Source organism: Schistocerca gregaria, chromosome 5, assembly GCF_023897955.1.
Source record: "Schistocerca gregaria isolate iqSchGreg1 chromosome 5, iqSchGreg1.2, whole genome shotgun sequence".
Taxonomy (NCBI): domain Eukaryota; kingdom Metazoa; phylum Arthropoda; class Insecta; order Orthoptera; family Acrididae; genus Schistocerca; species Schistocerca gregaria.
The window spans coordinates 7,689,467-7,714,917 of record NC_064924.1 but is presented as its reverse complement, the minus strand read 5'-3'; the positions used below and the strand labels follow the sequence as shown (position 1 = coordinate 7,714,917).

General features: G+C 43.4%; 1 protein-coding gene across 1 annotated transcript in view; it reads right to left on the bottom strand.

The window, feature by feature from the left end:
• The window catches only part of LOC126272661 (venom dipeptidyl peptidase 4-like), a 317,380-nt gene that overhangs the window by 34,696 nt on the left and 257,233 nt on the right, over nucleotides 1–25,451 (bottom strand). Inside the window, exon 13 of the mRNA XM_049975673.1 lies at nucleotides 19,041–19,242. Within this exon, the coding sequence (XP_049831630.1) occupies nucleotides 19,041–19,242 (202 nt within the window). The remainder of the gene's footprint in view (nucleotides 1–19,040; nucleotides 19,243–25,451) is intronic.

Here is a 25,451-nt window from a genome sequence, read left to right as displayed (position 1 = left end):
GTCCTCTGAGTCTCGGGGACGAATAGCGTTTCGTTTCGTTGATAAATATTTAGCGGAGCCTTTTGCATTGCCGCTCAGGATTTGGATGGACTGGCAGAGAGGGGAGACAAGTGTGTTACGGTAGAGAATACTTAAGGAGCGGATTCTGAAGAGACCACTTGGTTTGGAGACTGTGAAGAGCGATGTTCCCCCATTTGGCATCTGATGCGTTGCAGACTGTAGCGGATTACCGGCTCGCAACTTTCCACGCTATCGTATACAGAATATTGTGAGAAATTGCAGTGTAGGCGAGCGGGATATGAGACCGGGCGTTTGCAGGCGCCTTACTAGGAATTTCCTGAGTGACTGAATGCTCATTCATGACTATCATTGACCTTACATCCACGTTGTAGTTTTTCATTTTTCTGTCGAAATCACACGGTCATTGCGCATCAACTGTGGATTTGTTTTGCCATAACACATTTTTAAGGTTCAAGTTTTGCCCTTTATCTAAATTATTTGGTCTTTTTCTTGTCATTTAGGTGCTAGATTAGAACTATTCCGTGTTAATAATTGTCAATTTTTGTGTTCACTGTATTTTTCATGATAAAATATATGCTGTTATTATTTCTTGTTCGTGTATCTATTGGTAGTAAACTTAAAAATGAGTGGGGGTTTATGATTCCACAGGTAGGTCCTCCTCACTACAACAACGGAAGAAGAACAGCAGCACCAAGGAGGAGTTTTCCGACAAAAGTGGATGTTGTTTGGTGTGTTTCTATATCTGTCAGATGATTCTGTTCAGATTTTGCGCCAATAGCATAAGCGTAGTGCTAACCCGCCAGGGTAGCCGAGAGCGCTAACCCGCTGCTTCCTGGACTCGGGTGGGCGCGCCGGCCCCGGATAGAATCCGCCCGGCGGATTAACGACGACTCGACTGCCGGTATGCCGGCCAGCCGGGATGTGGATTTTAGGCGGTTTTCCATATCCAACTAGGTGAATACCAGGCTGGTCTCCACGTCCCGCCTCAGTTACACGACTCGCAGACATTTGAAACACGTTCACACTATTTCATGGTTTACACTGGACGCAGACAGCTGGGGTACACTAATTCCGTCCTGGGTGGTATGTGGTGGCGGCAGGAAGGGCATCCGGCCACCCCTTCAAATTAACCATGCCAAATTCGTACTTAATTCTGCCGACCCGTCGCACAATGCGGGATAAAGGCAGTAGCGAAGGAAGAAGAAAAAGAAGGATAAGTGTAGCGCTACTGGCGGTCGCGAGCATTAGTCATCCTTTTCTATTTGACGTGGTGAGCTGATGTCAGACAAGAATGTCTTTAAGGCGACGAAGACGCCGTTATCAACACCTCACTGAGTTTGAATGAGGTCATCCAATATGGTACGAGAAGTTGGATGTAGCTCCTCTGACGTTGCAGAAAGACGTTGAAGGAATGTAGCCACTGCACGTAATTGTTGGCAAGGGTGGTCACGAAAAGGTACGGTAGGAAGATCTGGCTCCGGACTGCCACGAGGCACTATCGGGAGGGAAGACCATCGTGTTGGGTGTATGGCTCTGGCTCATCGTGCTGTACCTGTAGCAGCAATTTTAGCAGCAGTTGGCACCACAATAACACAGCAAACTGTTACAAATCAGCCGGCCGCGGTGGCCGTGCGGTTCTAGTCGCTTCAGTCCGGAACCGCGTGACTGCTACGGTCGCAGGTTCGAATCCTGCCTCGGGCATAGGTGTGTGTGATGTCCTTAGGTTAGTTAAGTTTAAGTAGTTCTAAGTTCAAGGGGACTGATGACCTCAGATGTTAAGTCCCATAGTGCTCAGAGCCATTTGAACCATTTTTTTTTGTTACCAATCGCTTATTTCAAGGACGGCTCCGAGCCAGACGCCGTGTAACGTGCATTCCACTGACCCCTGACCACCGCCATTTGCGACTTCAGTGGCTTCGAAGTAGAGCTCGTTGGAGGGCAGGATGGAGGTCTGTTCTGTTTCCTTATGAGAGGTGGTTCTGCGTCGGTGTGCCAGTGATAGCCCTGTGTTGGTTAGGGGACCAGTTGAAGGCCAGCAACCAACCTGTCTGCGTGCTAGAACTCTCTCGGCCTACACCTGGAGTAATCGTCTGGGCTGCTATTTAGTATGACAGCAGGAGCACTGCAAAATTGAACATCAGTCTGGTCATTCGGCTTGTTGTGATGCCATTTATGAACGGCATTCCAGGGGGTATTTTCTAACAGGAAAACGCTTCCCCATACCCCGCTGTTGTAACCCAAGACGCTCTACGGGATGTGAACATGCTGTCTTTGGCTGCTCGGTCACCACATAGGTCTCCAGACATTGAACGAGTCCAGCATCATCCACAACCAGCGTTAACCATCACTGTATTGAAAGACAAAGTGCAACAGGCATGGAACTCCATTCCACAAATTGACATTCGGCACATGTATAATACATTGCATGAACGTTTGCGTTCAACATTCTGGTGACGACACCATTTATTAATGAACCACCATTTCACGTTTGCAATGGCTTATCTCACGCTTACATTCATCCGTGATCTTTTTAGTCCCTTAAATATGTAACCGGTATTCCCGAAATTTCATTGCTCTACATTAGTTATTTCTTGGTGTCGCTATTTTGTTCCGTCAGTGTATTATCTTTTATGAGGTACAATACTCATGTCTCACCTTTGCTAGGGCCACTCCAGGTCTAGTATTTATCTGTTTCTCTACAGTTACTTTAATGCATCAGAGCTCAAGCGGAGCGACCTGAGTACTGGCCAGTCCAATCGTTGCTAATCATTCTGATATTCACTCGGGTATATCAGAAGCTCAGTTGACCTCTCACATAAACAACTGGCGACGCCTGCGCAGGGTTTCGTGTACTTAAGACATTCTGATCCGCAGTTACAACTCTCTCCCTATTTAATTCAGAGTCCTGTCTAGATTCGCTGGCTTCAATTTTTCATATCTCATCAAGTATTGAGTTTCACTAATCACCATTCGTTGATTTGAAATTTTAAATAATTTTAGGTATAGATTTGAAAAAAAAACAGCAGAAATTCGAGAAAAATTAAGTTAAATTGCTTGCATATGTAACTAATCAAGGTACGTTTCTCGCAGCATTCTTCTGGTTCTGTCTTGGTTTGTATCATCCCGTCTTAACGTTATGAATGTCGTTATCTGTATCACAATATTTTGAAGGCGTGATTGTTTCACTGGTTATAGAGGTTACTGAATTGCTTTTGTGTGTTGCGTAACAGAATTAATGGTGTCATGTTACTTTTAGAATCTTTTGTTCATATCTCAAAGAAGTTTAGAATATTGAAATTTGTAGACTTTTTAGGAAATGCATAAACTGACACACACAAGAGCAAGGAGCTTAGCGAGAGTAAGTAGTGGAGCAACATGCTAGTGATTTGGAAAGCATGGACAGCAAGGGTATCATGGAGAGCGAGCGGACAGTAAATTGATCAGAAGGCTAGTATTAGCGAGTTACAGGACGATGGTTTGTGGAAATCTACCAGTAAGGAGGCTGATAAGTCAGGATCGCGAAGCACTGGGATACAAACCGGTTTGGTAGTTAATGGGAACCAAGGAATGGCGTCCCAGAAACATCAGAACCTACCGCTGCTGTGCACGAGAAAAGGAGCACAGTCTCACCAGCCGCGAGCTGATTACCGCTGCATACACTGCATTTGATTTTTCTGTCATTCAAGGATTTTTATTAAGTTTAGATAAAAAACATAGTCAAAATACAGCGAATAATGCACAAAGCAAAAATAATTAATAACAGTTTCTAAAACTAAGTAAAGAGAATGAAGAGCACTGCAAACAAATTCAGCACATCGAAACAAAGGAAACTCAGGAACAGGTGCAAGAATTTAGAAAGAAGTTAGAAAAACGTTTGTCAAAGAGAGTAGAAGGTCAGAAGAAAAAACAAGAAGATACGTCGTGGATTGGCAAATAAATTTTGGATCAGTTAGTATGTGGCAGGACAACGTGCAGAACAAATCACAGCATTTAACAATGGGCCAGTCACTTTCAATGAAGAACTTGGACGTGGATTGTTCATATTAGAGGAAGGGGCTACAATTATGTCTTGACGAGGTTAATAACATACCAGACCAGAGCAGATCAGAGTGTTAACGACAGTTGTGGAACAGCTCTCATCATGAGGTGGTACGATATATGATAGTACAATTCCAGTAAATATAAAAGAAGATGAACAAATAAAGGAATTACTGAAATTCCAGATTGTAGCGCCGAGAACCGCTCGGTCACTCCGGCCGGCTGGAATTCAAAGAAGCTCAGACAATCAATCAATGGAATCAGGAGATATTGCCCCAGCTGGAACCAGATAAGGAGTGAGGTAATAATTTAGGAGATAATGCGAAGGAAGCAAAGTCGAATACGGGTGAGGCAGCGAAGAGACGAGAACAGCATCAATGATGGCCTTTTTCGCGTTCCGTGTATACCAGTGCAGCCATCTGCTATGCACGTGTAATATAGAATGATCACAATGAGTCGCAGACGTTTTATGTCAGTCCAGAAGTATTCGCTCTACTCTGACCCACATTATAAAGATCTGGATCCACGACGCATTACCGGTGCTTTAAAGATACCGTTAAGCTGTGACATGTTTGCTAAATCTGCCGTGATGTGTGATGATGTGGCGCAGACGAAGAGTGGAATTCTGCATGACCCGCCGAAGTGTCGGAACATCGATGCTGTTGATGACCTCCTGAATGGCTGTTATCGGCTCAGTAAAGGTTTTGGGGTTATTACTGTACACCTGGTTTCTAATATAGCTCCACAGAAAGGAGTCGCATGTGTTCAGATTCGGAGAATGTGGCGGTGAATCGAGGCCAATGCCAGTGGCTTCTGGCTGACACAGAGCCAGAATGCCGTCCCCGAAGTGCTTCTCCAGGACACCCAACACTTCCCTGCTTTGATGGCGTCGAGTTCCGTCTTACATAAACCACGTGTTGTCGAAATCAGCGTCACTTTGTATAATGGGGAGCAATCATCTTCCAAAACATGGATGTAGTTACCGTGCCATCAAGGAATATCGCACTGACTATTCCGTGACTGGACACTGCACACCACACAGTCACACACTGAGGGTGAAGAGACCTCTCGATCTCAAAATGCGGACTCTCAGTCTCGAAAATGCGCCAATTTTGCTAAATGACGAACCCATCCAAATGAAAGTGCGCTTCGTCGCTAAACCAAACAATGCATGCGCATAATAATTCCCATCATGCCCCGCACCCAGTCGTGCAGTTTGAATGTCCTAACGCAAACAGTTCAGAAGCTGTAACTATTTTTTTCATATAGTTCAATAACTGTCACCCTGCATTCAGCAGTTGTGGAGCATAGTCGGGTTCGCTAGTCACTTATAAATTTTGATCACGTTTCTTTGGAGTCAGGAGAAGTATTGCACAGAAATAATTTAAAAAGATAACCTCAGCACAGTACAAACGAAAATGCATATGAGCTCGCAGCTAGCTGTTGTCTGCTAAACAGCGCAGTGGATCTATATTGGTAAGCGACTATTCTCGGACGCAGTACATGTTGCAGGCGCCTGTAACGGTTCTGAGGAGCAACAATATATGTATCTTCAGTATTTCTCCTGTTTAAACCTACATCTACGTTCTTCGCGAGCTACCATATGGTGCGTGCCGGAGGGCAACTGTAACACTGTCAGCCATTTCCTTTTCTGTTCCACTCGCAAATAGAGCGAGGGAAAAATTACTTTCTATGGCTCTGAGTACTATGAGATTTAACATCTGAGGTCATCAGTCCCCTAGGACATAGAACTACTTAAACCTAACTACCCTAAGGACATCACACACATCCATGCCCGAGGCAGGATTCGAACCTGAGACCGTAGCGGTCGCGCGGTTCCAGACTGAAGTGCCCAGAACCGCTCGGCTTCACCGGCCGGCTTACTTTCTATGTGCCCACACATGAGCACTAGTTCCGGTCTTTTTCTCAGGGGCTTAGACGAAATATATGTTGGCACCAATAGAATTATAATAGAGTCCACCTCAAAAGCCGGTTCTCGAAATTTTTTTAGTAGTTTTCCATGAAAAGAATGTCGTCTTCTCTTCCCAGGGACTTCCGTTTTAGTTCCTAAACCATATCCGTAATACTTGCGTTCGGTTAGAGGCATGGAGCACAAATGTAGCAGCTCGTCTCTGAATTACTTCGATGTCTTCCTTTCATCCAATCTGATGGGGATCCCAAAAACATTCTGGCAGTACTCAAGAACAGGTAGGACTGCCGTCCTATATCCTGTCTCCTGTACAGATGAGCCACACTTTATTAGAATTCTCCCTATAAACAGAAGTACACCATTCGTCTTTCCCGAACAATCCTCACATACTCATTTCATTACGTGTCGCTTTGCAACAATACGTCCAGATATTTAAACGACGTGATTATATCAATCAGCAAACTACTAATGCTTTATTCAAACTTTAGAGGTTTGTTTTTCCTACTCATCCACGTTACTTACATTTTTATACATTTATAGCTAGCTGACATGCGTCACACTAATTAGAAATTTTGTCTAAGTCATCTTGTATCATCCCACATTCACTTAACTTCCCGTATAGTACTGCATCGTTAACAAACAACTGCACATTATTGTCCATGTATATGTAGTGTATATAGAAAATAACACAAGTCCTATAACACTACCCTCGGACGCTTACGGTGGTTCCCTTGTCTCCGATGAACACTCGTCGTCGACGACGTTGTACTGGGTTCTGTTGCTTAAGAAGTCTTGGAGACACATATTAGGGAACATATTCCATACGCTCGTACCTTTGTTAACAGTCTGCACCGTGTAACATGCTTTTCGGAAACGCACAGATGTGGAATCTGTCTGTTGCCCTTTATCAACAGTTTGCAAATCATCGTGCTAGAAAAGGGAAAGCTGAGTTTCACACGAGCTATGCTTTCTAAAACCATGCTAATTTGTAGACATAAGCTTGTCGGTCTCAAATAAATTTATTATATTCGAACTCAGAATGTGTTCAAGAATTCTGCAGCAAACCGATGTTAAGGATGTTGGTCTGTAATTAAGCGGGTCCATTCTTTTACCCCTGATGTACAGGAACCACCTGGTCTTTCTTTCCAGTTGCTTGATGACTATTTGTTTTGAACTCCTTCAGTTGCTTATCTACACCAGGAATGCTTGTTACAATATCACCCATACAGGAGTGAGTTCAAATGTTCAAAGGTGTAAGAATTCCTAAGGGACCGAACTACTGAGGTCATCGGTCCCTTGACTTACACACTACTTAAATTAACTTTAACTTATGCTAAGAACAACACACACGCAGACACACACACACACACACACACACACACACACACACACACACACACACATACACACACAAAATACCTATGCCCTAGAAAGGACTCGAACCTCGGGCTGGAGGGCCGCGCAATCCGTGACATGGCGCCTCTAACTTGGCGGCGCGGCGGAAATCAGTTCGATGGTGAAACGACGGTATTGTATTTTTGTACGATTCTTCTACTTGAACGCTTTCTTTAAAGCGAAATTTGAAACTTCACCTTTTATTTTTCTGTCTTCTACTAGCACATAAGACTGGTCAACAAGTGACTGGGCCGAAGCGTTAGACCCGCTTAGCGATTTAAAATAGGACCAGAATTTTCTCGGCCAGGGCTTTTGCTAAGATATGATGGTGTTAATAGTCATATGTTTCAGATGTATATCTTTTCAAAGAAGCACTTATCTCTATTACTCTCTGTCTTCATTCGTGCGTTCTCTTTTCAACCTAGAGTGCAGACAGCCTCTGCTTCCTGAGCATTTTCCGAACTTCGTTGTTAAATAGCGTGGGTCTTTCCCGTCATTAACCCATTTGCTAGGCGCATACTTCTCCAGAACACGGTTTACAGTCTATTTAAAGTTTGTCCATACTTCCCTACGTCCATCATACCGGAACTAAATGATGTCAGTTCATTGTCCAAGTGAGATGCTAACAACTACTTACCTGCTCTTTCCTCCAGAAAAGCACTCTCAGTCTCTTGATTGATGTATTAACTTATACCATAGTCGCTATGACGACATCGTGGTCGCTAATCCCCGTCTCTATACTGACGCCTTCGTTAACGTTCGGCCTGTTTGAAGCTACCAGAATTTAAAATGCTGACATAATCTACTCATTGAGAGGTATAATGTTATTCTAAAGGTTTAACACAGTCAGACAAGTACACTCCTATTCAGAAAAAAATCGAACAACCCGGACGCTTATAGACGCGACTTACATATTCACCAGACATGTACATTAGTATATTCTGCAGAAATGCATTTGGACCATGTCGGGCAGCGGATTCAAGGTTAATATCGATATCGCGGCCCAACACCACCTTCCGGTGAAATGTGCCTGCGGCTCTAGTTGTCGCTATAGACCGAAAGAAAGGGACCAGTATGACTTGAGTAGATGTACAGGAGACCTCGCAGACGTTTGCACGAATCATAGTAAGAAATTAGCGAGGATGGAGAAGGGCGCGTTATTGACATGAGAGAATGTGATGCATCCGTGTGGGAAATTGCTACTCGTGTGGGACGTAGTGTTTCGGCAGTAGGCCGCAGAAAACAACGAGATGGGTCAGGTCGCACCACAAAGACCCCACCACCACTACCACGACGAAATGATCGACACATCATCAGAATGGCACTACAAGATAGATCTGCATCCTCCTCTGCTCTGGCACCACATTGTAACAGTGTAACGCATCGTACACTACCAGGGGTAACAGCCCGTCGTTTATTACGACTTAGGAGACTTAGGTTACGTGTGCCCTGTCCACTTCTCCTCCTAGATTTGACGAATGGGCAGAAGCAGGATAGACGGCAATAGTTTATGGAACGAGGTAACTGGGGACAGGAGTGGCATCAGATAGTGTTTTCAGACGAATCCATGTTCTGTTTGTTTGAAAATGTAGGAAAAATTTTGATTCACTGCAGACAAGGGGAGCGGCATCACAGTCACTTCATTCGCACGAGATATACAGCGCCAGCTTTATGGTGTGGGTTGCTGTTGGGTACTACCTAAAACACAGTTGGCGCGTGTCCAGAGCACTCTGACTAGTGTGACCTACGTGAATGACGTCCCGCGACCCGTAGCCATATCCTTTCTGCACAACACCCCAGAGACCATTTTTCATCAAGACAATGCATTACCACAAGTTGTTGCAGGAACACGTTCCTTCTTGGTGACACAGCATGTCAGCCTTTTGCCCTGGCCCACCTGCTCGCCAGACTTGATACCAATCGAAAAGGTGTGGTATATGGAGAAACGATAGGTGCAGCACTGTAACTCAATGAGTAACACAATATATGAGTTTTGGAATCAGTGGAATGCAGCATGGATGGCTGCCACTGATGGACTATAAGCGTCGATGCCATCACGCGTGGAACAAGTTATCAGGGCCCATGGCGGACCCTTTATCTACTATGTAACAGGACACATGCTGAACCGAGGTGACTGAAATGCTAATCATTTCTAAGAAACTTGCATGTACGTGTCCTGTTAAGATGAACGTCCCATCTCTAGTCGTTCAAGGAGTTCTGTTTCTTTATGAACATGCGTTTATTACAGTTAGAAACTGTGTGGGTGTGTGTGTGCCTGGAGTCACTGTAACAGATAGCACGTAAATATCCGGACTTCGTTCATACATTATTTGAGAATGAGAGTACGTAACGACAACCAACGAACTTTACATATAATTTCAACCGTTTCGCAACTTTTTCTAGCTCACACCGTCACAAAATAATGCATGCTGTAACTTCGTTACTCAAGCAATAAAAATTCAGCATCAGACACTACGTTTTAATTTGTTGGGAATAGATTCAGTAGTAGAGAAGAAACAAACTTTGCAGACGGTATCCTTGTAAGCGTCTGAGTGTACTTGCAAAATTGCCGGCCAGTGTGGCCACGCGGTTCTAGGCGCCTCAGTCGCAGGTTCGAATCCTGCCTCGGGCATGGAAGTGTGTGATGTTCTTAGGTTAGTTAGGTTTAAGTAGTTCTAAGTCTAGGGGACTGATGACCTTAGTTGTTATATCCCATAGTGCTCAGAGCCATTTTTTTCTTTTTTCTTATTTTATTTTGCAAAATTATGTCACTGCGCGACTAATAGTTCAGGAGAGGTTTCATAAGCATTGAGCTGCCTGAAAACTCCCTTTTGCTTAAAATGGAACCTAAATTTCGCAGTCAATATTCATCCAATGTTTCATGATGGCAGCACTTAGCTACTTAGAATAAATTTTAAACTTAATTTCAAATGGTTTCTAAGCTTTCTCTCCCTCACCTGCTACACGTCAGGTATTTAATGCATTAACTCATGAACTGTTACGTAATCAGACATTTGAAGCTGCTTTATACATGGGAGATCTTCGGCTTTTACCTCCGCTTACCTGATACCAAGTTCCGGAAACTCAAGAAATTTGGCACTGGTATGGCATTAGTGTTTTAACAATCTACGTCTGTGAGCACACATTTTCGAAAATGGAGTCTGTTAAAGAGGAATATCGGATAACACTGGCTGATGAACATTTGAAAGCAATTCGCTTGATTGAACGCAGCAGTATTATTAGGCTCGCGCAGTAGGTTCGAGCGTTTTTCACTTGGATGTTCGTATCCCGTTTACTGTGGATTTCTTTACCGATTGTAATTTTACATTTATAATTTACTGTTCCTATATGGGTTTACATATTGTCATTGGAGATGAGGAGCTGAGCTGTGTTTGCTGGAAAACGGAGTGCCAAGTGGACAAATCTGAACATTTCCAATATATTCTTCTGTCTGAGTTCGATAGAGGGGTGACAGCAGCGGTGGTGGCCAGAAACATTTGGGCCGTGTATGCCATTGGACAGAGCACGGCAAGAAAATGATTTTCTTATTTTAAAGAGAATCGCTTTGACATTAGTGACTCTCCACGTTCAGGAAGATATTCGGGGTTTGATGAAGACCCATTAACAGCATTATTCCACAATGATCCACGTGTGCATGCTCGTGAACTGGCAAATGTGATGAATGTGACTATTTCACTACCGTGCGACGTTCACATTCAATGTGAAAGGTCCAAAAATTTGGTGTTGGGCACCGTATGCTCCCAGCCAAAATCATAAAAAAGAGTGGGTGGACATAGGTGCGTCTCTCCCTGTCCATCATCAATTGGCTCGTGAACAACGCCGACAATTCCTATCCTGTATCATTATGGTGACAAGAAACGCTGTATTTACGCTAACATAAGGAAGAGAGAGGATTGGTTGAGCCTAAGCAAGGCAGCAACACCCCGTAAGAAGACCTAAGAGCACCCACAAATGATAGTGTTATGCATCTGATGGAACTGCGGCGGTGTGGTGCACAAATAATTACTTCCCCGAGGTGTAACCATCATTGCTGACACTTACAGTCAACTAAGACGTCTTTGAGGCGCAGTGTAAGAGGAACGACCAGAAAGATTGCGTGAAGAGATGTTACTCTGCTACAACGCCCGCCCGCATTCTGCTAGACTAACAAAAACCACTCTACAGGAGTTGATTTGGGGATAATTCCGCAACCACCTTATTCACATGATATTCCACCCTCAGATTTTCACTTTTCCGTTCTATCGAACAGCGCTCAAGAAACTTCCTTTTTGCGGATGAAAATGCACTCCGAACATGGCTCGACGGTTTCTTCGCCTCAAAACCACGTGAATCGAAAAGTTACACCAGCGTTGGAAGTCTGTTGCGAACAGTGAAAGACAATATCTATTATTGATGACCAAAGACTCCGTTCAGACGTTCAAATGTCTGTGAAATCTTATGGAATTTAACTGCTAAGGTCATCAGTCCCTAAGTCTACACATTACTTAACCTAAATTATCCTAAGGACAAACACACACACCCATGCCCGAGAGAGGACTCGAACCTCCGCCGGGACCAGCCGCACAGTCCATGACTCCAGCGTCTTAGACCGCTCGGCAAAAAGACTCTATTACCTTTATCTATTGTGTTTATTAATGTACGAAGAAGCGCTACGAACTTATGGTATAACCCAATAAATCCAAACAGTCATGATATCTTGCAAACCTAAGGTTTCTTGCTGCTTTGATTGTGGGATTCAGATTTGTGCACACTAGGTCTGATCTGTCTTGTTCGATAACTTTTTTAGTGAATACATATGTTGGTTGCTTTTTGTTTTTGTGTATTGTGTACCACTCACCAATGGCTAACACGGAATGCTGACCTTAGTTTCTTGTCTTTCTAACAGAGCTTTCCTTCTGGCTTGCAAGTATTGCAAATGACGATAATACAGGCCGCAGTCGACATTTCGTCCGCTCTAGCCGACTATGAAAAAACTTTGATGGCCTCTGCCTTAATGAAGTGAATGTTTATGGTTCCCTCCTCACCAGAGAAGCAATGTGCTATGACGCACGCCCTCCAAAATATATGGAAGGATGTTCGTGCCGCTGGGATTATAAACACAAGAAGGTTAAACAGAAAAATGACATGTGGACGCACAATTACACTGCCAAAAAGGTGAGTTTTTTGTTTTATAACATGGCATTCTGCTGTTACTAAAGGGTAGCTTAGTGATGGCAAAATGGTTCAAATGGCTCTGAGCACTATGGGACTCAACGTCTAAGGTCATCAGTCCCCTAGAACGTAGAACTACTTAAACCGAACTAACCTAAGGACAGCACACACATCCATGTCCGAGGCAGGATTCTAACCTGCGACCGTAGCGGTCACGCGGTTCCAGACTGTAGCGCCCAGAACCGCTCGGCCACCCCGGCCGGCAGTGATGGCAAAACCGTCAATCGAGAGCTACTAGTAATTTGCGGGGACATTTTTGGTAGAACGCAGCAACACTCACGTTGGCTAGCCTAGATTGCTCCACTGAGCTCGGAGCGTAGTCAAAGAAGCAACTGCTTGATTCTTCCCCGCAAGTGCTCTAATCAGTCAAGAACTCTAGATTGTCAGTTTCATAGATGGTTATATACTGAGGTGCCAAGTCATGGCATACCGCCTAATTCGTGTCGGACTCCCCTTTCCTCGGCGTTGAATTGACAAAGTGTTGGACGTCCCATGAAGAAATATTGAACCATGCTGCCTGCACAGTCGTCAATAATTGCGAAGTGTTGCCGCTGCAAGACTTTGTGCACGAAAGGATCTCTCGAATGTGTCCCATGAATGTTCGATGGGATTCATGTTGGGCGATCTAGGTGGCTATATTAGTCGCCCGAACTGTCCAGAATGTTCTCCAAACCAATCGCGAAGAGTTGTTGCCCGTGACGTGGCACACTATCATCCATGAAAATTCCACTGTCTGCGAATATGAAGTCCATTAATGGCTGCGAATGGTCTCCAAGTAGCCGAACATAACGATTTCCACTTAATGATCGGTTCAGTTGGACCAGATCTCCAAGTAAACACAGCCTAGATCATTACGAAGCCACCACCAACTTGCACAGACTCCTATTGACAACTTAGGTCCATGGCTTCGTGGGGTCTATGCCATACTCTAACCCTACCATAAGCTCTTACCAGCTGAAATCGGGACTCATAGGACCAAGTTACGGTTTTCCTGACGTATAGAGTCCATGCTAGATCTACATATCTACATATGTACTCTGTTAGCCACCAAGCGGTGTGTGGCAGAGGGCACAATTCGCGCCAAAGTCACCCCCTCTCCCCCTCTGTTCCACTCGCGGGTCGCGCGAGGGAAAAATGACTGTCTAAACGCCTCAGCACGAGCTCTAATTTCCCTTATCGTTGAATGGTGATCATTGCGCGATATGAAAGTTGGTGGTAAATAATATACGTTCTACATCCTCGGCGAAGATCGAATTTCGGAATTTAGTGAGCAGCACCTTCCGTTTAGCGCGCCGTTTATCTTCAAGTGTGTCCCACTTCAAACTTTCTATGTAGCGCTCTCGCGATGGCTAAATGTACCAGTCACGAAACTTGCCGCTCTTCTTTGGACCTTCTCAATCTCTTGAATCAGACCCAACTGCTAGGGGTCCCAAACAGACGAACAGTACTCTAAGACTGGACGAACTAACGTATTGTAAGCTATTTCCTTTGTTGAAGGACTGCATCGCTTCAGGATTTTACCAAAAAACCGCAATCTAGAGTTCGCTTTACCCGTTACTTTTGTAACCTGATCATTCCATTTGAGATCATTTCGAACAGTCACACGCAGGTACTTGACGGATGTTACTGCTTCCAAAGACCGGGCATTTATTTTGTACTCGTACATTAATGGGTATTTTCGCCTTGTTATACGCAATAGGTTACACATACTAATATTGAGAGAAAACTGCCAGTAGTTACACCACGCGTTTATTTTCTGCAAATTCTCATTGATTTGATAACAACTTTCCTGTAGACTACTGCAACATCGGCAAACAGTCGAATGCCGCTATCAATACCATCAACCAGATCGTTTACGTAAACCGTAAAAAGCAGCGGACCTATTACGCTGTCCTGGGGCACACCTGAAGTTACGCTTGTTTGTGTTGAAGTCACCCCGTTCAGGATGACATACATCCGATGTTTTAACGAGCCCAGGAGAGGCGCTGTAGGCGACGTTGTGCTGTTAACAAGGGAACTCGATTCGATCATCTGCTTTCGCAGCCCATTAACGTCAAATTTGGCCACACTATCCTCACGAATACGTTCGACGTACGTCCCACACTGATACCTGCAGTGTTACCTGTCTGTTAGCACTGACAACTTTACGCAAACACCGCTGCACTCCGACGTTAAGTAAACGCCGTCATCCACTGCGTTCTTCACGGTGAGAGGTGATGCCTGAAATTTGGTATTCTCCGCACATTCTTGACACTATGTATGTCGGAATATTGAATTCCCTAACGATTTCCAAAATGGAATGTCACCCACGTGCGTCTAGCGCCAACTACCATTCTGTTTTCAAAATCTTAATTCTCGTCATGCGACCGTAATCACGTTGGTAATTTTTTCACATGAATAACCTGAGTACGAATAGGAGCTCCGGAAACGCATTACCCGTTTATACCTTGCGTACGCGATACTTCCGCCATGTGTATATGATCACATCGTTATCCCATGGCTTTTGTCACCCAGTGTGTTAGCTTGAGTTTGCGCACGCTATGTTTTTCGTGCGTATATTAGACATTTTCTATTGTGGATAGTTTGATTTACTGATGATAAGCTAGGTTTGTTCTAAGTAAATGGCAAAAAACTTAGCACTCAGATTCGCAATTGCAAACTGGTGACTTCTTTACCCATATGAAGGGCAAATGCCTGTGTTTACTGCGCTGCATGTAAGTGTGTCAGTGGGGAAGAAAGGTCAGGGCGAACGTCACTTCAAAACGGTTCACTTAGGGATTGAAAGGCTTGCCCAACTGATTCTTTTCCAAGGAAAGAAACGGTAAGTCAGCTATAAACCAGACTTAAAGCTCCAACCATTAGATAGGAATAAAGCACCGAGCGAAGTTTCATTTCGAGTTTAAATAATTAAGCACAGAAAAAGGGAATATCTTCCAAGGTGAACACAAACACTTTGCTTGTTTGAAATATACCCTGACAAGCAAAGCTCTTCAATATCTCCTTACAACAACAAACTCTTTCAGATTTGAGGACTCAATTTACAAACGTATCCAGGACTACAAAAGCATTTGAAATGTTGCAGTTTGCCAAATCTCATTTTAGAGAGATTAATCCTGAAGAGCGCTGTACTCAGGTGGTGATGCATTTTAATTTCCAATATGAGTTGAACTGACAGATTTTCAAAACTATTTATCTTCCAGATCGCTTTCTTCAAGCTCTGAAAATACTTAAGCTCTTGTAAAAAATAAAAAAATGCCGTTTTTGGTCCAGGATGTTCGAAGGCAAAGCGTGTTCAACTCCAAATAACTGTGTGAGGTTCCTTTTCGAGACATCTGTAAAAAAAAAAAAAAAAAAGTACAGGAAGAGACTACCTTATGAACATTTGGACAACAATACTCGAATGGCAGCCACTATCTATTCTCTCAACAATGGAAGATTAGTTGATGTCAAAGAAGACTGCCGTCTTTCTCGTTAAAGTTAACAAGTGATAAAAAAATATGTTCATACATTTGAAATTCATTGGTAACCAAATATCAATTTCCTTGGTTTGATTTTGTGAGGGGTCCGCCTAGAGCATAAAAATTTCGTTTTATTTATACTTCCCAGACGTGTTTCTCTGGAGGTTCAGCATCTTTAACTTTTTTATTATTTATTTATTTGTTGCCCCGGGCATATTGTGGTGTTCACTGTACAAAGATATAGGACATGGTTTACAGTAGCTGTGTGGCGACTGTTTAATGTTGTAAGACATACTAGAAACAGTATTAAAGTTAAATAATTTTAAATACATAAGCTTAAACGTATGAAGGCATAAAAATTGCGAAAAAGCTAAATATACATATGGTGCAGTTAATATGGGTAATTGACATAAAACTGACAAAGCTAAATACACATAGGAGACAGTTTACATTTGTATGGGGATGCACAGAAGATGAAGTAACAGTAATGTATGAGGGCTTACATTGCATGATTGGAATGAAGAAACTGCAGTAAGTAAGAACATATAGTCTTATTTCTGTATAGCCCTGACACAACTGACTTACTGTGCAGTTTATTTCAGTATATATAACCAGATTAAGAATAGGTAAAATCAAATTTAATGTGTTATTTGATGATTAGTGAGCTTGTATTTTTATTTTTCTGGGAAGTAGTTTTGGATGGATAAGGTAAATTTGCCTTTAAGTACTCATCAGTGGAGTAATAGTAGTGTGTGATAAGTAGTTCTTTTTGTTTTTCCTGAATGATAGAGCTTTACTACTTGTTATGGTCATAAGAAGTTTATTGTACAGCTGAGTACCTAGATTTATTACACCAGTTTGACATCTACTTAGTGCTTGGGGCAGAAGTGAATGATCAAGTTTGTTCTCGTATTGTGATTATGTATATCCCTGTTTATTGTTGTGGAGTACATGTTTTGTAACAAACACGACTTTCCATGATCTAAGTACAGGGTACTAGTAAAAGCTTCAAATTTTTGAATACTGGCTTTTTTGATGCTCTAGGATGTTCTTGCTTCATTATCTTTAATAGCCTTTTGTGCATTATAAAGATTTTTTGTATGATAACCCCACAAGGAAATGCTGTATTTTAAAAAGGAATGAACTAAGTCAAAGTACACTGTTCCTAATGTATCTGTGTTGAAAGTTTGGCTGAGAATTGTAACAGCGTAACAGAGGCTGCTCAGCTTACTCAGTACTTTATCCCTGTGCACATCCCACTTCAAAGTGTTATCCACACACATTCGCAAAACTTTCGTTGCTTCAACTTAACTGATTTCATTGCGTTGTATTACTACGGGTGTCATTTGAGTAAGGTGTGATTTTATGATAGATAGAGGAGCGTGTGGGCTGTTTTATTCTCATTGAACAACAGTTTATTTCTGTGATGCCAAGAAAGCAGCCTTCTCATTGAATCGGATATTTGGTCACTCATTTGTTGCACTGATGTGCTATTGAACAACAGAAATGTATCATCAGGAAATAGTATAGGAGAAATTTTAGGAGGTTTAGGGGAAGATAATTAATAAAAAGCAGAAAGAGGAAAGGGCCCAGAACAGAGCCTTGCGGCACAGCCCAAGTAATCAGGGCTTTGTTAGAGCAAGTTATTTTCTTTGCAACTGCTAGAGTGTTCAACTACTTTCTATAAACTTCTATAAAACAGCAAAGGTGCTGTTTACTGCTAGTAGCGACATAAATGAGTTCTTAAGACAGTTTGTACATCTGGAAAACAACGTTTTCTATATACATATAGGGTGTTATATATAGGGTGATCAAAAAGTCAGTATCACGGAATAATGTAGATACAGAGGTACAAATTGACACACATGCTAGGAATGACATGGGGTGTTATTAGAACCAAAAAATACAAAGATTCAAGAAATGACCGGCAGATGGTGCTTCATCTGATCAGAATAGTAATAATTAGCATAACAAAGTAAGACAAAGCAAAGATGATGTTCTTTACAGGAAATACTCAATATGTCCACCATCATTCCTCAACATTAGCTGTAGTCGAGGAATAATGTTGTGAACAGCACTGTAAAGCATGTCTGGAGTTATGATGAGGCATTGACGTCGTATGTTGTCTTTCAGCATGCCCAGAGACGTCGGCCGATCACGATACACTTGCGACTTCAGGTAACCCCAAAGCCAATAATCTCACGGACTGAGGTCTAGGGAACCTGGGCAGAAGATTATCACCAAACGACGCCCGCAAGAGATCTTTCACGCGTCTAGGAATATGGGGTGGAGTGCCATCATACATAAACATCGTACGTTCCATCAGATGTGTATCAGCCAGGCTGGGGACGATGCGATTATGTAACATATCGGCGTACCTCTCACCCGTCACGGTAGCAGTCACTAACGTTTTGCTGTCCAGCGCCATCTCTCGGACATTTTGTGAACTTTGTTTCTGTTTTAGTTCTAATTAAACCCCATGTCATTCGAGGCATGTGTGTCAATTTTTACCTCTCTATCTACATTATTCCGTGGTTTATTAAGTTTTCAAAATTCGACTGACTTTTTGATCACCTGGTATACACCTTATTACGACATGCTGTGGATTTAATAGATTTTTATGTCGTTTATTGCAGTTGCTTTGTTTCACAGTTTGTCATCTGCAACCACACAGAAATTAGCGTATAACAGCTATTTACTTCGAAATTTTGCAACTGGGAATGTTAAGGTTAAGCCTATCATCAACTAATTTTATGTAGAATGTGCGCTCTCTCTCTCTCTCTGTGCATGTGTGTGTGTGTGTGTGTGTGTGTGTGTGTGTGTGTGTGAGGGGGCAGGGGGGAGGGGAAGGGGCTGGCCACTTGAGGTGCTGCAGCTGTGAAGGGACTGCTTTTGAAGGCAAGTTGTCTCAGGCTGTGATTGCGCAGAGCGAGCAGACTGCGTGGTGCGTGGTGCGGGCTACTCACACGTGAACGAGCGCGGGCCGCTGCTCGGCTCCGGACGTGTCCATGTCGGGCGGCAGCAACATCCGCACCTGCGCCTTCGCGCCGCCGGCCACCTCCACCCACGTGTCCACCACCTGCGGCTTCGCCTTGGACGCCAGCTTCTGGCGCAGATCCGCGTTGTCCGTCCACACCAGCTGCCTGGCCCTGGTGCTCCTCGCCCTTTCTGTCGTACAGAACTGGTATCATTAAGCTCCCCTCTTAATCATCGACAGCTGCTAGAAGTGCGTGAAAATTGAGACAGTCGCTGCGTAAGCCAACATCGACACGAATTTATGCACACGGCTGTGCTTTACCACTGTCGATACTGCCACTTACCATGGCAGAGTAGGGGAACACTTACTGTGTTCAGGACGCAAATTTCACGCTGCATCGGAGTGTGCGATGACACGAAACTTTCTACCAGATTAAAACTGTGTGCCGGACGGAGACGCGAACTCGGGGCTTTGGCTCTCGCGGGCAAGTGCTCCATCACTCAGCTACCCAAGATCGACTCACGAGCCGTCTTCGTAGTTTTACTTCCACCTGTACCTCGTCTCCTGCCTTCCAAACATCCCTGCGAAACTTGCAAGATCAGCACTGGTGGAAGAAAAGATACTGCGGAAACATGGCTTAGGCTGGTATTACACTATCAGATTTCTTTGTCAAAGATCTGATCAAAGATGTGATCAAATATATTTGACAAAGATCTTTGACGTGGCGCTAAAAAGTGGTATTACACTGTCATCATATTTTTTGTCAAAGCTCAAGATAGGTGACGACAACAACTTGTTATTAACCTCAGCAGTTGCATGTGCCACAACTGCACTGTGTGCACATGCGGAAGAGAAGCGGCGGAAAAAAAAGAAACGTTCCTGGATGAAGCCGTGGGTCTTACGACGACACCATAAAAGCATTCAACAAAACTTGTCACGTGAGCTTATAGTGGAGGACGACAAGACGTACACCAGTTTCTTAAGAATGGATGAGCATACATTTCTGTATGTGCTCAGTGAAGCGTATCCTCGTATCACAAAGCACAATACTCAATTAAGAACTGCTACATCTGCAGAAGACACTCACTGTAACACTCAGATTCCTTGCTACAGGAGAGAGTTGGGTTAGGTCAGCTCAGGTCAGGTCTCCAATCTTCTTAACATATTTTTCTATTCAGGGTGCCTCACGTTGTTAAGCGCTATTTACCGGCAATGTTTATGAAAACACTACAGAGGACAGAACGCTGCAGCAATGCTAGCGCTCTACGTGGTAACGTGTCACATTGCAGTGAACAGAAGACAAGCGACTTCTTTGATTACATTGGATAAGATTAGTACTTGTTCCATGGATCACCAATACGACACTTCGTAATGATGTGGAACGTGCCAGGTTAATAAAAGGTGTCTATACAATGTATTACATTACACAAAATATTCAATGCCACTTAATACTTTTAATTTTTTTGTGGTGTTTGGGGAAATTAACAACTTACTGTATTCAAAAATTCATCTAAGGAATAGAAGATATTGCCATTGAGAAATTCTTTTAATTTCCTTTAAATGCTGTATGGCTATCTGTCAGACTTTTGATGCTATTAGGTAAGTGAGCAAAGACTTTTGTGGCAGCATAATTTACCCCCTTCTCAGCCAAAGTTAGATTTAACCTTGAGAAGTGAAGATCATACTTTCTCTTAGTGTTTCAGCCATGTACACTGTTATTACTTTTGAATTCGTTCGGATTGTTAATAACAAATTTCATAAGTGAATAAGGAAATGGAAAAAAGAACACATTGACACCGGTGTGTCAGACCCACCATACTTGCTCCGGACACTGCGAGAGGGCTGTACAAGCAATGATCACACGCACGGCACAGCGGACACACCAGGAACCGCAGTGTTGGCCGTCGAATGGCGCTAGCTGCGCAGCATTTGTGCACCGCCGAATTGCTCAACACGTGGGGCGTGAGGTCTCCACAGTACATCGATGTTGTCGCCAGTGGTCGGCGGAAGGTGCACGTGCCCGTCGACCTGGGACCGGACCGCAGCGACGCACGGATGCACGCCAAGACCGTAGGATCCTACGCAGTGCCTTAGGGGACCGCACGGCCACTTCCCAGCAAATTAGGGACACTGTTGCTCATGGGGTATCGGCGAGGACCATTCGCAACCGTCTCTATGAAGCTGGGCTACGGTCCCGCACACCGTTAGGCCGTCTTCCGCTCACGCCCCAACATCGTGCAGCCCGCCTCCAGTGGTGTCGCGACAGGCGTGAATGGAGGGACGAATGGAGACGTGTCGTCTTCAGCTATGAGAGTCGCTTCTGCCTTGGTGCCAATGATGGTCGTATGCGTGTTTGGCGCCGTGCACGTGAGCGCCACAATCAGGACTGCATACGACCGAGGCACACAGGGCCAACATCCGGCATCATGGTGTGGGGAGCGATCTTCTACACTGCCCGTACACCTCTGGTGATCGTCGAGGGGACACTGAATAGTGCACGGTACATCCAAACCGTCATCTAACCCATCGTGCTACCATTCCTAGACCGGCAAGGGAACTTGCTGTTCCAACAGGACAATGCACGTCCGCATGTATCCCGTGCCACCCAACGTGCTCTAGAAGGTGTAAGTCAACTACCCTGGCCAGCAAGATCTCCGGATCTGTCCCCCATTGAGCATGTTTGGGACTGGATGAAGCGTCGTCTCACGCGGTCTGCACGTCCAGCACGAACGCTGGTCCAACTGAGGTGCCAGGTGGAAATGGCATGGCAAGCCGTTCCACAGGACTACATCCAGCATCTCTACGATCGTCTCCATGGGAGAATAGCAGCCTGCATTGCTGCGAAAGGTGGATATACACTGTACTAGTGCCGACATTGTGCATGCTCTGTTGCCTGTGTCTATGTGCCTGTGGTTCTGTCAGTGTGATCATGTGATGTATCTGTCCCCAGGAATGTGTCAATAAAGTTTCCCCTTCCTGGGACAATGAATTCACTGTGTTCTTATTTCAATTTCCAGGAGTATATATATATATATATATATATATATATATATATATATATATATATTTTGTGAGGCTACAGTGAATATCTCTAGCTCTTTAAATAAGTGTCTGTAAGATGATCTTGCATGAGCTCCAGCAATTATTCGGAATGAACGCTTTTTTGCAACGAACACTCATTTACTCAATGATGAGTTACCCCAGCATATGATGCCATACGAAAGCAGAGAATGAAAATAGGCGTGGTAAGCTAATTTACTGAGATGTATATCGCCAAAATTTGCAATGACCCTAATAGCATAAGTATCTAAACTCAAACGTTTCATAATACCCTCAGTGTGTTTTTTCCAGTTCAACCTTCATCAATGCATACACATAGAAATTTGGAATACTTTACCTTAGCTATCGATTTCTGATCACAGTCTGTATTTATTAATGGTGTCATTCCATTTACTGTGTGGAACTGTTTATACTGTGTTTTGTGAGAGTTTAATGAGAGCCAATTTCCATGGAACCACTTAATGATTTTATAAAAAAAACATCGTTTATAATTTCACCAGTTAATTCTTGTCAGTTGGGTGTGATAGCTATACTTGTATCATCGGCAAAAAGTACCAGCTTTGCAGCTTGATCAAATCTACGGCGACGCCCTAGATTTGAACAAATATTTGACGACATTTGACAAATTTCCCTATTACACCACCAAATTTCTTTGACAAAGATATTTGAGAGTGTATTACCGGCCTTAGTCACAGCTTTGGGCTGGGGCATGTTTCCAGAATGAAATGAGGACGGGTCTTGAGTTGTGATTGGGTTGTTCAGAGGTAGAGCACCTGCCCGCGAAAGGCAAAGGCCCCGAGTTAGAGTCTCGGTCTGGCACGCAGGTTTAATCTGCCAGGTAGTTTCACTTTCTGTATTGATCGATACAGAATTCGAAACTTATAACAAAAAAAAGATAACGTTAACGAGGCGAAATCCGTTGTATTACTGGATCAAAGAGGAAATTTAAATCATAGACTTGCCTGAAAATACCTTCCTGATGTTGTATTATTAAGTCACGGTAACATTTATTATTCAATACAACTGCTGCGTACACATGACAGAAATTAAGAACGGTAAGCAATCGTCTGATAATGTTTTGGATAAACTAACATGGCGGCGCCGGTTTCAAAGTAACCGACAACGTTAAGTCCGCAGCGCCGTGTCCTCTCATTACATCTCTACGATTACCACCCATCAACAATTGTTTTACACGGAAATTCTAGTAAAATCATGCTTAATGTCTCTTTGGCAGATCGAAAAAGATTTCTGAGGGCAGTTACACTATGAAGGAGAGCAGTGTAGTTAAGATTTACATATACACCTTTACTCTTCAATCCACTGCCCGCCGTCTCTCTGGGGACATATGGTGTTTACAAATCGACTTGCAAAGAAACGAGACACTGTGGCTCCAAATTTCTCCTATTTTAGCGTCCTGATCATTCCCAGCAGCGAGCAACGATGGTCTCCTTGTGAATGACTCGAAGATCGAGTATCTAGCCAAAAGAAGAACTCGTTCGTATACAACAGACCAGTTCTACAAAAGTGTTCACAATTTTTATTATCTGAGGGGGAAGTATGATCTTTACAAAGGACGCATTGTGTGAACCAGAAACCAAAACGAGGATTTAAGCCACAAACAGGTCGTACTTTAGTCTGGGTCAGTTTTTCAAATTGCGTAATCTTTCAAGGAATTCTGGAATCCAGTTGTACAAAACACTGATCAAACCTGTAGAGGTCTACTGTTGCGGTATTTTGGGAAAAAAGGATCAACGTATCTTCTCATTTTCAAGCGGACAGTCTCGAGAAAGATCTAAGATTCGGTACAAGATGGAGTCACGGGGAAATAGAGGATCCGGCGTAACTGTAAGCTGGATGATATCTCAAACAGACCATATAATGTAGACCTGATTAGAACGAAACTGTTTGTACAGGCAGCTAAAATCATTGGGGGTTGTGGCAACAATATGACTTTTCAATTTGGTGTGCAGAAGGTATGAGTCTGGCGATGTACCATCTGACTTTCGTAAAAATATCATCCACACAATTACGAAGACTGCAAGAGCTGACAGGTGCGAGAATTATCGCGCAATCAGCTTAACAGGTGATGAATCAAAGTTGCTGAGAAAAAAATATGCACAATGGAAAATAAAATTGAGGCTGTGCTAGATGACTATCAGTTCGGCTATAGAAAAGGTAAAAGGACGAGAGAGGCAATTCTGACGTTGGGATTGATAATGGAAGCAAGACTAAAGAAAAATCAAGACATGTTCCCAGGATTTGTCGACCCTGAAAAAGCTTCGACAATGTAAAGTGGTGAGAGACGTTCGAAATTCTGAGAAAAATAGGGGTAAGCTATAGGGAGAGACGGGTGATATACAATATGTACAAGAGCCCAGAGGGAATAATAAGGGAGGATGACCAAAAACGAAGTGCTCGGATTAAAAAAGGTGTAAGACAGGTATGTCATCTTTCACCCCTACTGTTAAATCTGTACATTGAAGAAACAATTATGGGAATAAAAGAAAAGTTTAGGAGTGGAGTTAAAATTCTCGTTGAAAGGATATCAATAGTACGATTCACTAATGACATTGCTGTCCTGAGTGAAACTGGAAAATAATTACATGATCTGTAGGATGGAATGAAAAATCTAATGAGTACAGAGAATGGATTGAGAATAAATCAAAAGCAGACTAGCAATGACAAGAAGGGCATTCCTGGCCAGGAGAAGTCTACTAGTATCAAACATGGGCCTTCATTTGAGGGAGAAATTTCTGAGAATGTACGTCTGGAGTACAGCACTGTACGGCAGTGAAGCAAGAAAAGCAGGAACAGAAGAGAATCGAAGCATTTGAGATGTGGTGCTACAGAAGAAAGTTGAAAATTAGGTGGTCTGATAACGTAAGGAATGAGGTGGTTCTGCGCAGACTCGGAGAAGAAAGGAATATGACAGAAACATCGATAATGAGAAGCGACAGCATGACAGGGGATCTGTTAATATATGAGGCAATGACTTCTATGGTACTAGAGGGCAAAACTGTAGAGGAAGACAGAGATTGGAATAGATCCAGCAGATAATTGAAGACGTAGGTTGCAAGCGCTACTCTGAGATGAAGAGGTTGTCCCAGCAGAACAGGAGAGGAATTCATGGCGAGCAGCATCAAACCAGTCAGAAGACTGATGAAAAAATAATAAAAAAAAATAATAAACACTGATGACCTTCGATATCCATGGATTTTACTGCCCGCAGGAGAAGATCCCTTGGTAGTACAGGCGAAAGATGGGGAGATGGTGTTCATGAGGACCGGCTACAAATCGGATGATGCTTTTACACACAGAGAAGTGGCATCACTAGGAAATT